This window comes from Clinocottus analis, unplaced genomic scaffold (genome assembly GCF_023055335.1).
Source record: "Clinocottus analis isolate CAN_PGR_092001 unplaced genomic scaffold, fCliAna1.0.p SCAF_4, whole genome shotgun sequence".
Taxonomy (NCBI): domain Eukaryota; kingdom Metazoa; phylum Chordata; class Actinopteri; order Perciformes; family Cottidae; genus Clinocottus; species Clinocottus analis.
In genome coordinates this window covers 16,729,509-16,742,579 of record NW_027176153.1, presented here as the reverse complement: position 1 = coordinate 16,742,579, position 13,071 = coordinate 16,729,509, and the positions used below count along the sequence as shown (strand labels likewise).

Sequence of the window (13,071 nt, the reverse complement as noted above, 5' to 3'; positions counted from 1 at the left end):
CTCTTTCCACAGCAGGCAGAGAGTCAGGTCTGCAGGCCAATCAAGACAGAAGGTGGAGTGCGTGTGAAGACTGAACGACCCAGTTTACACCTCCAGATCCCTCCACCTTCAGGCTCTACGTCAATCTCTTCCCAGCCCAGCTCTGCAGAAAGCCCATTTCCTTTCCCTCCAGATTCAGGATCATCCTCTGTCTTTTTCTCAGATGGACCTGTTAAAACTCCGGGGTCAGCTGAAATCCGGACAGATCCCTTTGCCAAGCTTCCTCCTCAGTCACCCCATTCACACTCTCACCCAAACACACCCTTTTCCCATGCTGGGGCCAGCCCCTTACAGGCCTCTTCCTCAGGTTATTCCGCTTCCGGCCCACAGGGTCCTCCTCAGGGACGGCCAGCCAGTCTTGGCCCTTTTGACATGCAACCAGGAACTCCTGGAACCCCCAGACGGGCTCAGCAGGTTGACCCCTACTTCAGATCACAACTGCAGCAGCAACAGGGCCATCTACCACAATCGCAGCAAGGCTCCCAGGAGTCCCTTGGACATCCAGAAAGTCCTCATTCTAGAGGCACAGGGCTTGGGGAGTCACCCATCTTCTCGCCACCCCACAATACCCACTATGGAGACCCTTTCAGAACCCAGCAAGGGATTGGACGGTCAGAATATGGTTCATCCCCATCACCCTCTGCAGTGGCTTCCTCACCTGCAAGCACAGGGCAATACAAGGCTGACATGAATGCACCATGTCCACGCTCCTCTGCAGTTGGAAGACCTGATCTCTCCATTGACTCACCTGCTGGGATGCTGGAGTCTGGGGATGGTTTTTTCAAGGCACCTATGACTCCACGAATGCACCAAGGGGAGGGTGGGATAATCCATCCGGGAGCTTCCCCGAGCCACCCCTCTGAAGCCTACAGGCAGTCTCCTTCCCACCCTTTCTCTGACCCCCACACTCAGCCATCCCTTACTTCCAGGCCGCAGTCAAGTGACAATTGTTCTCTCGGTCCTCAGAGACACCCTGTAGCTCAACAGGAACTATGCCCTCGTGTACCCTCCAGCCCACAGTCCCAGTGCAGCTCTCAGTCCCCCCACACTCCTGGTGGCCATTCCAATGATGCCTACTCTGTCCATTCTCCTGCTGCTCCTCGTTTCCAATCCCCAGACCTTTGTTCTCAGCCACCTTCAAGGCCACAATCTAGAGACCCTTTTGCTACTATCCACAAACCTCCTCGCCCCCCTTCTGTTGCCCCAGAGGGAACTGCAAGTTACAAAGGCTCACCTCATCCTAACCAGCAACCTCCACCACATCCGACTAACAGTTCCATAGGCGATCCTCTCTCTGGTAAACCGTCAGCACCTCTTACTTTCAGCCGCAGCCCCAGCACTGGAGGTTTTCAAATAACACAGCAGCAGAATCAGATGTTACAGGGTCAGCTTCAGCAACAACAGCCACAAAAATCAGACGGCTTCAACTCCAGGGTGCCACCCCCATCTGGGTCTCAAGAACTATCAGCTGTCCGCCCTCCAGACACACCCCATCAGCCAGCTTTGCCAGGCACTCAAGAAATGCCTGACATTTCTGCAGTGCAGGACCCTGCATTAATAGGCCTTAGCCCTTCTGAGCTGGAGAAGCACCGACAGGTATCTAAATATTAGCCAGTGAACAATCATGCAATGCACCTCCTAAATCTTTTGTTAATCAAAGCTTGTACTGTTTTTTTTGTTTTTTTTTTAGCGACTGAGGCTAAGGGAATTCTTAATCAGACAACAAATGCAGAGAAATTCCATCAGACAAGAGAAGGAGGCTGCTGCGGCTGCTGCTGCTGCTATCAATACATCCCCTGGCTGGTCTGGAGGAGAGATGGGAGCCTTTCAACAAGACAAAGCCCATAGAGCACCACCACCTTATCCACAGGTACACACACTTTTACAACAGTGTGATGTAGCAATTAGGAAGACGTCTTTGCATGACCTGTGTTCAATCCCAAATGCCTGTTCTAAGGAGTTTGTGGGGAAAAACCTGAAGCACTCATTTAAAGTGCACTATTTTATAGTTGAGGCTGTACTTTCAACTCTTTGTGGACTGGTGCAAGTTAAATGTCAAAGTAACAAAGTGACTGGCTTTGAGTAAGGCGTAATCAAAAGGTTGGTTGTTCGATCCTCAGCTCCTTCTGCTGAAGTGTCCCTAGGCAAGACATTGAACTCTAAATAGTCAGAGAAGTGACTTGCATGGAAGCTTGCTGAGACGGCTTGTGTGGATAAATAAGGGGGAAATTTGTAAAGCACAATAAACTCTGCAACGCAAATTACAAATATATGGAATGTTACATTTGCCTCTTTTTCCTGTTATCATTTCCACTAGGATCGTGTTGCTGCTGCTACTGCTGGACCTCAGACGTCCGTAGCAGGAAAGATGCCCATGGCTGTCGGAAGCATGGAGGACAAGCTCAGTCGCCCACCACCTACAGGAACTCCTGCCATCATGGATCCAAGTGCACTAAGGTAACCACATCATTGAAGTAGATTCACAAATGTTCTGTACGAAGACTTAGTTCCCCATACACAGTTAATATGTGTTTCTGTCCTTCAGGCTACCAGGGCCCAACAGACCTCAGGGCATGTTTGCCCGTCCTCCATTCCCTACTCAGTGGCAGGGCCAGCCTCCGGGTCCAAGGAGGTTTCCCCAGCCTGGCATGGAGGCTATGGGCATAAGGCACAATCTCAACCCTGCTGCCAACATCCAGGGCATGGAAGGCATGGGTAGCCCTCACACCATGATACCAGGACATGGAGGAGAGCCCATGCAGCCAATGGGTCAAGGACCCCCACCACAATTCATTGAATTGAGACACAACGCACAGAGGCTTTCCCTAAGACCTCAGTTTATGCCCCGTGGACCCCAGCCAAGACCACGTCTCTTTGTTCCACAGCAAGAGATGGCAGCACCTTATGTTCAGCAACATCCCATAGCTCAAGCTGGTGGCATTCAAACAGAAGGGGGCATCAACCCACAGATGGGGTTACAACAGGGTGGACTGTCTATTTTACTGCCTCAGCAGTCTACAGGACCAGTACCACAACAGCCTCACTTGCAGCCGTTGGCAATTACTTCCACTCCAAACGTTTCTAGCACTGAGCACCATCAGCTTCGACAACCAAGCCTAGTCACACAGCCCCAGCCCCAAAATAGCCAGGAGCTGCCAGAGCCGGACCTTGAAGGGCTTGGGGATGCCCCAGGGGATGGAGGTGTTGAGGATGAGGATGATTTGGCTTTAGACTTGGACCCTGACAAAGGAGATGATGACTTGGGGAATCTAGACAACCTTGAAACCAATGATCCACATTTAGATGACTTGCTTAATAGTGATGAGTTTGACCTGCTGGCATACACTGACCCTGAACTGGACCAAGGAGACCCTAAAGATGTCTTCTCAGACCAGCTGCGGTTGGTGGAAGCAGAAAGTGAAGCACCGTCATCTTCCTCTGGATCTGCACTTGTTAAAGTAGAAGGAAAAGCCATGGTGGAGCCAGGGCAGAAGTCTCTCATATCAGCTCCTTCTATTGCACGGGGGTCTGCTACGCAACTGCCGCTCTCTGCAGACACTGTTGATACCGCCAAGGTAAAAGTAGAGGACAGAAGTCTGACCCCTCAGCTGCATCCAGGACATACTGTGGTGAAAGATGAAATCGGAGAGGCTGTGTCGATGCTTCTTGGTGGGACCACACCATCAGTCAAGTCTGCACAACCAGAAAACCAGTCTGCTTCACTCAGTTCTGTTCGATTGGGGGGACTTCCATACCCCCTCCCAGGCCAAGCTAATTTTCCTCCAGCTGCGCCACATGCAGATATTGGTGATGATCCACTGGGGCTGCCCGATGTAGAGGAACAGCACTCTCTTGCTGTAGATTTGGCGAAGGTAGAGAGCTCATTAGATGGTGAACTGCCCCTTCTAATACAAGATCTTCTGGAGCATGAGAAGAAGGAACTACAAAAGCAGCAACAACAGCAACAGCTCAGTTCCCTCCACCAGGGAGGCATGGCACCCCATTTCCCTGGCCTATCAAATCAACAGCCTAACCCACAGGCACCCGGACAGATAATGCTGCCACACCACCATCGTCCACCACCCCAAGCAATGATGGCTCAGGCAGGGATTGTACCCCGTGCGCCACACATGTTGCAACAACAGCAGCAGCAAAGGCTTATGGGACCTGGAATGGCACCTCCACCTCACATGAATATGGCCCAGCAGCAAGCCATGGTGAGGATGGGTCAGCCAGGGATTCATGCAGGTGTCAGTCATCAACCACAGTCGCAGCCATTGATAAAACCACCTCTGGCCAACAACTTCTTTCCAGATAAAGGTAAGTGTTGGGGCTTGTCAACGTCATCACTCATGATGTTCTTTGTGTACTATGGCAACAAACTTTGTCTTACTCTTTTATTGCAGATTTAGACAAATTTGCTGCTGAGGACATCATGGATCCCATTGCCAAGGCAAAGATGGTGGCACTTAAGGGTATCAAGAGAGTGTTGGCACAGGATCCAATGGCGGCTGTTCCTTCTGGCATAAACAGGTATTTCTTCTTGTGTGAAGCTTTTATACATTAGTTGGACATTTGAGTTAGGTAATTGTGTTTTCATCCAACAGTTTTAAAGGAGCTACATAAACATCAGAACATCTCTATTACTGGTACAACTGTTTGCTGCGGCAAATGTTAAGAATATTTTTTAAGAAGTGTATGTTAGACATGTTGTTCAACTGCCTAATTTAATAGCATCACAAGACACCCATCATGTCAACCATCAACACATCATGGTTCAGTAGGCTGACCATATCATAATACATTTTATGATTTTCTTTCTCTTTAGGCAACAAGTTTCTCTGCTTGCTCAGAGGCTGGCCTCTGCCCCGGGCACAGATCCAGGTCAACTTGCAACTGGACCTCCAAAGGTATACTGTCTTGCTTGTCAGAATTTATTGGTTTACTTTAATTTTTTCTTATGTAGCTAATGAATTAAAAATATGTATTTTTGTTTTTAGGAGGGAGAAACAAGTGATCCCACCCAGTCGAGACCCAACCCTCCCCAGTTTGTGCAAGGAATCATCAGTATGTTTTACCAATCCTCCCTCTTGTTAAACATGTATTAAAAAACAATATTTCTGTCCCCATACTTTTTTATTGTTTTAAGTTATTCTCTTCTTTTACAGATGATGCAGAACAGCACCAATATGAAGAATGGCTTCTTCACACTCAGCAGTTACTCCAAATGCAGTTGAAATTTTTGGAGGAACAGATTGGAGTTCACCGCAAATCACGCAAGGCACTGTGTGCTAAGCAACGCACCGCCAAGAAAGCTGGAAGGGAGTTTGCTGAGACGGATGCAGAGAAACTGAAGTTGGTAACAGAAGAGCAGAGTAAAATTCAGAAACAGCTTGACCAGGTGTGTAGATTTTAAGAATCTAATAAAGATAAATAAATAAATAAAATGGTCCAAAGTAAAGGCACTTGATAAACAAACGAATATCTGTTGATAATTATTGTCTTCCAGGTACGGAAGCAGCAGAAGGAGCACACTAATCTCATTGCAGAGTACAGAAGCAAACAGCAGCAGCATCAGCAAAGCTCAGGTATTCTCCCCCCGGGTCATGCACAGGGGGCCTCTCCTCACATGTTTCCCAAGATGCCTGGCCAGATGATGATGGGCCAACAGGGAACACCAGTAATGGCCCAGCACCCTGGTGTGATGCCACAAAGCGGAATGCCTGTCAGGATGCCCCAAGGGCAGCCCTTTATTGGTGGAGCCCAACCTCAGCTTCCTGCTGCTCTTGTAGCCAGGCCCCCCAGAACCCCAGGTCCACCTGGTCCTCCAACAGGATTCTTCCCACAGGGGCCTGTAATGCAAGGTGCAGACCCCAGGCTTCTTCAAGAAAGACAGCTTCAACATAGGATGCAGATGGCAAAGCTCCAGCAGCAGCAGCAACAACAACAACAACAGCAGGTGATGATGGGCCAGCAAACAATGCCACACCCAAATCAACAGTCTGGCTTAATTGCTCAGCCACCATCCAGTATGATGGGGAACCCACTTATGGGCCAACAACAAGCAAACACGCAACAGGCAATACTGGCCAACCAGCCCAATCAGCAGAGCATGGTGCAGGTTCCACAAGGAATGGTTGGAGGCCAGTCTGTGGCTCCACTGTCACAGAACCTTGCTGGAGGCCAGCCTATTAATCATGGTCAAGCCATGATGGCAGTTCAACCAGGAATTATGGGGAATCCAACAGTTGCACCTTCACAGCAACAGAGGCCCCAGCTTATGATGGGCCAGCAGGGAATGGTTGGATCTCCTGGCCACCCTGGCCTCAGGGGTCCCCAGGCCCAATTGACTCCACAACAACAGAACATTCTGGCCCAACGCATGCTTGCATCTCAGCAACAGCATCAGCAAAATGTTGCAAATTTGGCCCACCTTCAGCAGCAGCAGATTGCACAGCAAAGGCAACAAACCCAGTTGATCAGCCAATCCAACCAAGAGCAAGGAGTACTCTCACAGCCCTCTACCCCACAGATGGGCTCCTCGCCTTCAGCAGGAAGTATCACACCACAGCCACAGGGAGCTACAGACAACCAAAACTCAAACTCAGGCCCCAAAGAGGGTGGGATCCTCAGCCCTGACTCAAGAACGCCACCGCAGCACAGTGGACCCTCCACTCCCAATCAGATATCCCAACTAGGCACTACAAATGATCACCAAACTGATTTGGCAAGACAGCAGTTACAACAGCAGCATCAAAACCAGGTTTATATGGCCCAGCAGCAGCAGTCAAATCCTCAATCTGTACCTGAGCCTCAAACAGGTTTGGTTGGAAACCAACAAACTGGTGTGCTTCAACATCAGCAACAAATTCCGCTCACTCTCCAGAGGCAAGGTTCCCTCAGTGTTGACAAGCCCATTTTGATGACTGTTAAAGAGGAAAGGAAACCAATTGATTTCTTAGCTCAGCAGCAGCAGCAGCAACAACTACAGCAGCAGCAGCAGCAGCAGCAACAAACTGTGCAAAATGCCATGCAGCAGTCACAAGATCCCAACATCCAACAGCAGATCATAAGCCAGAACCATCCTGGACAGCCACAGCCTGTTGTGATGAGTCATAACCCACAACAAGTCCTCATGGCCCAGCAACAAAAACAACAGGCCATGATGGGCATGATGAGAGCCCAGCAGCAAGGGATGATGGCACAAAGGCCTGTGGCTCCACCTGGACAGATCCGCACCCCAATAAACATCCAGGCTATTATTGCTCAGAATCCTCAGCTCCGCAATCTTCCCCCAAACCAGCAGATACAGCACATCCAAGCCATGATTGCCCAGAGGCAGCTTCAACAGGGACAGATGCTGCGGATGTCTATGGGTCAAGGCCAGCAAAGTCAGTTGAGGCCCCATATGCCACCAGGACAGATGCCACAGGTTGTACAGCAGATGCCATATGGAGCCATGGGAAAGCCAGGAGCAGTGGGCACACAGCAACAATCAGGCATGTTAGGTCAACAACCTGGTGTTGCTCCACAGATGCAACAGGGGATGATGGTCCCTGGGCAGCAACAGCCACAAGTAGGGGAGATGATGCAGCAACATATTATGAGAGGCCAGGTACCAGTGCCACCTTCCCCCATGGACCAGGGCCGGATGGTACGGCCAACATCTCCACGCCAGCCAATAGCCAATTCTCCGGGACATGCATTTAATCAAGCTATGGGTATGCGTCCACCCACTCCCAACCAGAACCAGCAAGCACTAATGGCAGCTGCAGCAAGCCGCATGCAGGGATCTCCATCACATGCCTATTCTCCAAGAGGTCCCTTTGGCATAAGCCCGGTCCACCCGGCATCACCTCATTCATCCCATGTCTCCTCACCTTCTATAGCTGACAGCAGGGCTGGAAGGGGGAGTCCGTACAGCCATGTCAAGGCCTCTCCACTCAGGTCACCTGGAGCAAAGAGTCCACTTGATTGTCCTGGACTTAAAGTAGAAGCCCAGACATCAAGCAATGAAACATCTCACTTGGCCTCAGTTATCCCCAATGGTCCACAGAAAGGCATACATGTTCATCAGCAGTTGCAGCAGGTCACAGAGAACAATGGTCCTCACACACAACATGGCCCTATAGTAGGGGAGCTATGCAAGATGACTTTACAGAACATTAAACAGGAACCAAGAGAGTTTCAATGTGATGGTGCACCAGAGGCTCATCCTGGGGCTATAAAGCGAGAAGTAACAGGTGAGGCAGTCACTTCTGGAAACAACACTAGCTTTATTAATGCTGGAAACATGCCTGGAGATCCTGGGACTCAAGGCCTTCGATCCGAGACAGGACAGCAACTATTACAGAAACTCTTGAGAACCAAGAACCTTCAGCTTGGAGCTCAGAGGCCTTCAGAAGGCATCCACAATGAGATCAATGGCCACATTAACAGCAAACTCGCAATGCTGGAGCAAAAACTTCAAGGGACTCCAAGAAATATGGAGGTATGTTTTTCTTTCGTTCATTCATTCTCTTTGCTCTCGTTATGTTGCTGCATGTGATTAAAGAACCTCTCATTCCTTTTCTTGACCCTTACAGGATTTACAGTCCATAACAAAAAGGGCTCCTGCACAAAAGCCAAAGCGCTCTAATAAAGCAGCTGGAGACAGAGGACCTAACGCACGGAAAAAGAATAAGAAGGAAGAAGTTGGAAAAAGTGCTGAAGCACTGATAAAGCAACTCAAACAGGTAAAAGGATAGTAAAAATTACTTTCCAGTCTTTTTTGTTTTTTTTTGGCATCTATGTTTTGAAGAGTGATTCCACATCTGGTAAACTAATGGACATTTACCCTCTAGGGTCTGTCTCTGCTGCCCTTGATGGAGCCTTCAATCACTGCCAGTCTGGATCTGTTTGCCCCTTTTGGAAGCAGCCCAGCCAATGGCAAAGCCCAGCTCAAAGGATCCTTTGGAAATGCAGTGCTGGACAATATCCCAGACTACTATTCTCAGTTACTCACAAAGGTATAAAAAAAAAAAGCTGCAACATGCTGATGCAGGCTGTGACTTTAGAAAACAAATAATACAACTTCAGGAACAAAGTCTTACAAAACCAAGGATGGTTAATGAAGATAGTGTTTTGTGCCCTTTACAGAGTAACCTCAGCAACCCACCAACGCCCCCATCCTCCCTGCCACCCACTCCTCCACCTTCAGTACAGCACAAGCTGCTGAATGGCGTGACTCCTGGAGAGGAGCTGTCTGAGGGTCAGAAAGACACAGAACCAGCAGCAGAGCCAATGGGTAAACAATGAGGGATTTGGCATAAAATGAACGTTATTCATGAATATTGAATCTGATATGCAATTGTACTGTGATCGGGTTCTTAATACTCTATAATTTCTCCTGTAGATTCTGTTAAAGATGAGGTGAAGAGTGTAGACATTCTAGCAGCTCTCCCCACCCCTCCACATAACCAGAATGAGGACATCAGGTACAATATGGCGATTCTCTTGAGTTCTTTGTCCACCACAATACATGGATTTTATATTACTTACTGCCTATAAATGTATGTTTTGTCTTTCTAACAGGATGGAGAGTGATGATGAGGATGCCCCAGAAAGCATCATCCCAGCATCATCCCCTGAAAGTACGGTTGGGGATGAAACGCCACGTTTCCCTCAATTACGGGAGCCTAAAGAGGAGGAGACAGAGAGAGCAATATCCCCCATCATCCCCCTTATACCTCGCACTGCCATCCCAGGTATTGTACAACATTCTGTAATTCTTCAAATGTGTTTCTGTGTGTGGAAATCCTTCCTGAATGTGGTACATTATGATTTATTGTTCAAATAATGTTACTTTCTACATCCATTTATATTATTATTATTATTATTATTATTATTATTATTGCCAGCTAAAATGCAAAAACATTATCTACACTTTTTTCTTTTGTAGCATTCCCAGAAAACAAACCTTTTGAAGCAGCTGATGGCAAGGTTGTTTCCACATCTAACCATTGGGACAAGGCCAAAAACAACGAAGTGTCTGTTACATTCACATTGTCATCTGCTGCAGCGAAGGTACTTGGCCATTATATGACATAATTGCACCCTGTTTAAAGTTTCTGTTAACTATGCCTTAAATTAAATATGAATTTAACTTATTTTACAGAAATTGAACCATGTCATGATGGCCATGGCCCAGCTGCTAAATATCAGAATGCCAGGTTCTTATGAGGTGACTTTCCCTCCTCAAAACTCTGACATGCCTGTTGTGGATGGGCCTGGGAAAGGACCTGACCAGTCAGGTATGCATTTAGAGATTATTTTTTTGGCTTGTCCTGTCGTCTCACAGGGTCAGGACCATCACAACAACAAGTTATGCGTGTACATGAATGCATTTTTTTTTTTTTTTTAAATTTTAAATTAACACAAAGTCTAATATATTAGGGTTGTCGTGTTTTCTAGGGGCTCTGTGTACAAAGGACAGTGCTTCACCAAGTCAGGATGACTGGCTGAGGCAGTTTGATGTGTCTCTACCAGGCTGTACATTGAAGAAACAAGTGGACATACTGGCACTTATTAAACAGGTCAGTCTTGAGAACCGTTAGAATTATTGTTCTTTTTTTTCTCATGTTGTGCATTATATATTTCTTGAAAGTTGTATATATCATATGTCAATTTTTCTCCTAGGAATTCCAAGAAAAAGAAGACCAACCGGCCCAGCACTGTTACACTACCAAAGTAAATGACTTGGATGTGCGCCACCTTCCTGCTATACTAGTGGAAGAATCTCCACCACCATCACCATCCCCTCCGTGTCCTCCCCCATCAGTCTCAGTTCCCACTAGTGAAGCTGAACCTTGCAAAAAGTCAGCTTCTCCATCCCCGCCTCCAATCAGTCCCACCATTGTCCAGATCAAGACTGAGACTGAGCAGGACGATGGTCCCACTATTGATGCTGCTCCACCAACTGATGTCACAGAGTCTGAAGCTGCTGCTCCTCCAACTGATGTCACAGAGTCTGAAGTTGCTCTTCCAGAGTCGGTCACTGATCCAGAAACTGCCTCCGACATTCCAGATCCTTCTGTTACTACTGATCCAACTGAAGTCATTCTGGGTCCTGCTATCAAGGAGGAGGACTTGGGCGCTGATTCAGCTCCACCTCCTCAAGATTCTCCGAACAACATGGAGTTGTCGCCGAAGGCTGTCAAGCAGCGCAGGCCTCTCTCCCCCGATGAGGAGGTGATGCATCCCAAAGTGAAAAAATGGAAGGGGATTCGCTGGAAGCGTCTTCAGATTGTCATTACAATACGCAAGGGTGGGTCTAAGAAAGAGAGCAGCCGTGAGGTGTCTGAGCTAATGGAACGCCTGCGCATCACTCTTCGACCAGACAGGCTGCCTCGGGATAAACGTAAATGCTGCTTCTGCCACGAGGAAGGTGATGGATCAACTGATGGGCCTGCCCGGTTGCTTAACATTGATGTGGACTTGTGGGTGCACCTCAACTGCGCTCTGTGGTCCACAGAGGTGTATGAGACGCAGGGGGGTGCCCTCATCAATGTGGAGGTAGCCCTGCGTCGTGGATTGAGAACTCTTTGCGCTTGCTGTCAGAAAACAGGCGCCACTAACAGCTGTAACAGAATTCGCTGCCCAAATGTCTACCACTTTGCGTGTGCCATCCGGGCACGCTGCATGTTCTTCAAGGACAAGACCATGTTGTGCACTCAGCATAAGCTGAAGGGCCCGAGTGAGGACGAACTGAGCATGTTTGCTGTTTTACGGCGCGTCTACATTGAGCGTGATGAGGTGAAGCAGATTGCCAGCATTTTACAGCGAAGTGATCGTATCCACTTGTTCCGTGTAGGCGGTCTCATTTTTCATGCTGTTGGTCAGTTGCTACCATCCCAGATGGCCAACTTCCACTCGCCCACTGCCATTTTCCCTGTTGGCTACGAGGCCACACGCATCTACTGGAGCACGCGCGTGCCCAACAAGCGATGCCGCTACCGCTGTCGCATCAACGAGGATGACGGTCGTCCCCTGTTTGAGGTGCGTGTTCTGGAGCATGGCATGGAGGAGTTGCAGTATCGGGACGCTACTCCAGAGGGTAAGAACTCATACATTGCTCCCACTTCATATTGCATAATTTTTTCTGTGTTGTATTTTTCCACTTGAAATAATTCTGTTAACTTTTGATTTACCACCTGTTGTCTCTAGGGATCTGGGAACGGGTGGTTCAGCAGGTGGCTAAACTCAGAGATGACTCATCCATGCTGAAGCTGTTCACTGAACATGTCAAGGGAGAGGAGATGTACGGCCTCACAGTCCATGCAGTCATGCGTATCACTGAGTCGGTAAGAATATGCAGCAGGACCATGCTTCCTATTTAGTCTTTGTCTCCCAATTGTTATTTTAGCCCTTTGCAAGTCAAGATTCACACATACTATTGGTTGACATCGCCTTCTTAATAGTCACCTTGTGAATTAGTGACCAGATGGTCAAACATTATTAGAGGTAAATCTGCTCATTTTTAAGAAAACTTTTCAATTGGCAGTATTTCAAACCTTTAACGGATTTGGCAAAGCTAAAAAAGTTAGCTGATCGCTTGTGGTGTTTGCTTTAGTCTGGTAAACCGTCATTGGCCCAACCAATTGCATTTGTTCTAGTTCTGTTGGATTTTTTTATACAGTCCTGAAAACATTTAGATTTTCTTGTTGGTTAAAAGCAACTTCGGGACTGTTGACGAAAAAAAAAAGTTAAAGGATGAATAATTTCTTGTATTGGGATTTCTTTTCCTATTTTTTTATTTTTTTATTTTTTTTATTCAAATGATTAGGAAATGCATTGTATTTTTATTTAAATGCTTTAATAATTCATCTTGCATTTAGATTTTTTTGTATTTGTTTGCTTTTGTAAGAAAGGTCTTAATTCCCTCTCTGTATATTTTACATTTTGGGAAAACATCACTGTCAGAGATTTACAAGATTATATTTTCCTGATACAATTATTATTATTTTTTATTAGCTGGAAAGCATTGCAAGTCAA

The 13,071-nt window shown here is 47.5% G+C and overlaps 1 protein-coding gene across 7 annotated transcripts in view; it reads left to right on the top strand.

Moving 5' to 3' along the window:
• Nucleotides 1-13,071, top strand: part of kmt2d (lysine (K)-specific methyltransferase 2D) — a 28,233-nt gene that overhangs the window by 13,133 nt on the left and 2,029 nt on the right. For 6 of the 7 annotated variants that reach the window (XM_068598235.1, XM_068598231.1, XM_068598234.1 and 3 more), the window contains exons 32-50: nt 13-1,635; nt 1,730-1,909; nt 2,357-2,496; nt 2,585-4,359; nt 4,446-4,572; nt 4,868-4,949; nt 5,040-5,106; nt 5,208-5,440; nt 5,549-8,530; nt 8,625-8,774; nt 8,883-9,047; nt 9,178-9,325; nt 9,434-9,515; nt 9,613-9,785; nt 9,980-10,104; nt 10,196-10,331; nt 10,492-10,613; nt 10,717-12,133; nt 12,244-12,380. In XM_068598235.1, coding sequence (XP_068454336.1) covers nt 13-1,635; nt 1,730-1,909; nt 2,357-2,496; nt 2,585-4,359; nt 4,446-4,572; nt 4,868-4,949; nt 5,040-5,106; nt 5,208-5,440; nt 5,549-8,530; nt 8,625-8,774; nt 8,883-9,047; nt 9,178-9,325; nt 9,434-9,515; nt 9,613-9,785; nt 9,980-10,104; nt 10,196-10,331; nt 10,492-10,613; nt 10,717-12,133; nt 12,244-12,380 — 9,864 coding nt within the window. The remainder of the gene's footprint in view (nt 1-12; nt 1,636-1,729; nt 1,910-2,356; nt 2,497-2,584; nt 4,360-4,445; nt 4,573-4,867; nt 4,950-5,039; nt 5,107-5,207; nt 5,441-5,548; nt 8,531-8,624; nt 8,775-8,882; nt 9,048-9,177; nt 9,326-9,433; nt 9,516-9,612; nt 9,786-9,979; nt 10,105-10,195; nt 10,332-10,491; nt 10,614-10,716; nt 12,134-12,243; nt 12,381-13,071) is intronic. The other variant, XM_068598232.1, reaches the window with a different exon arrangement.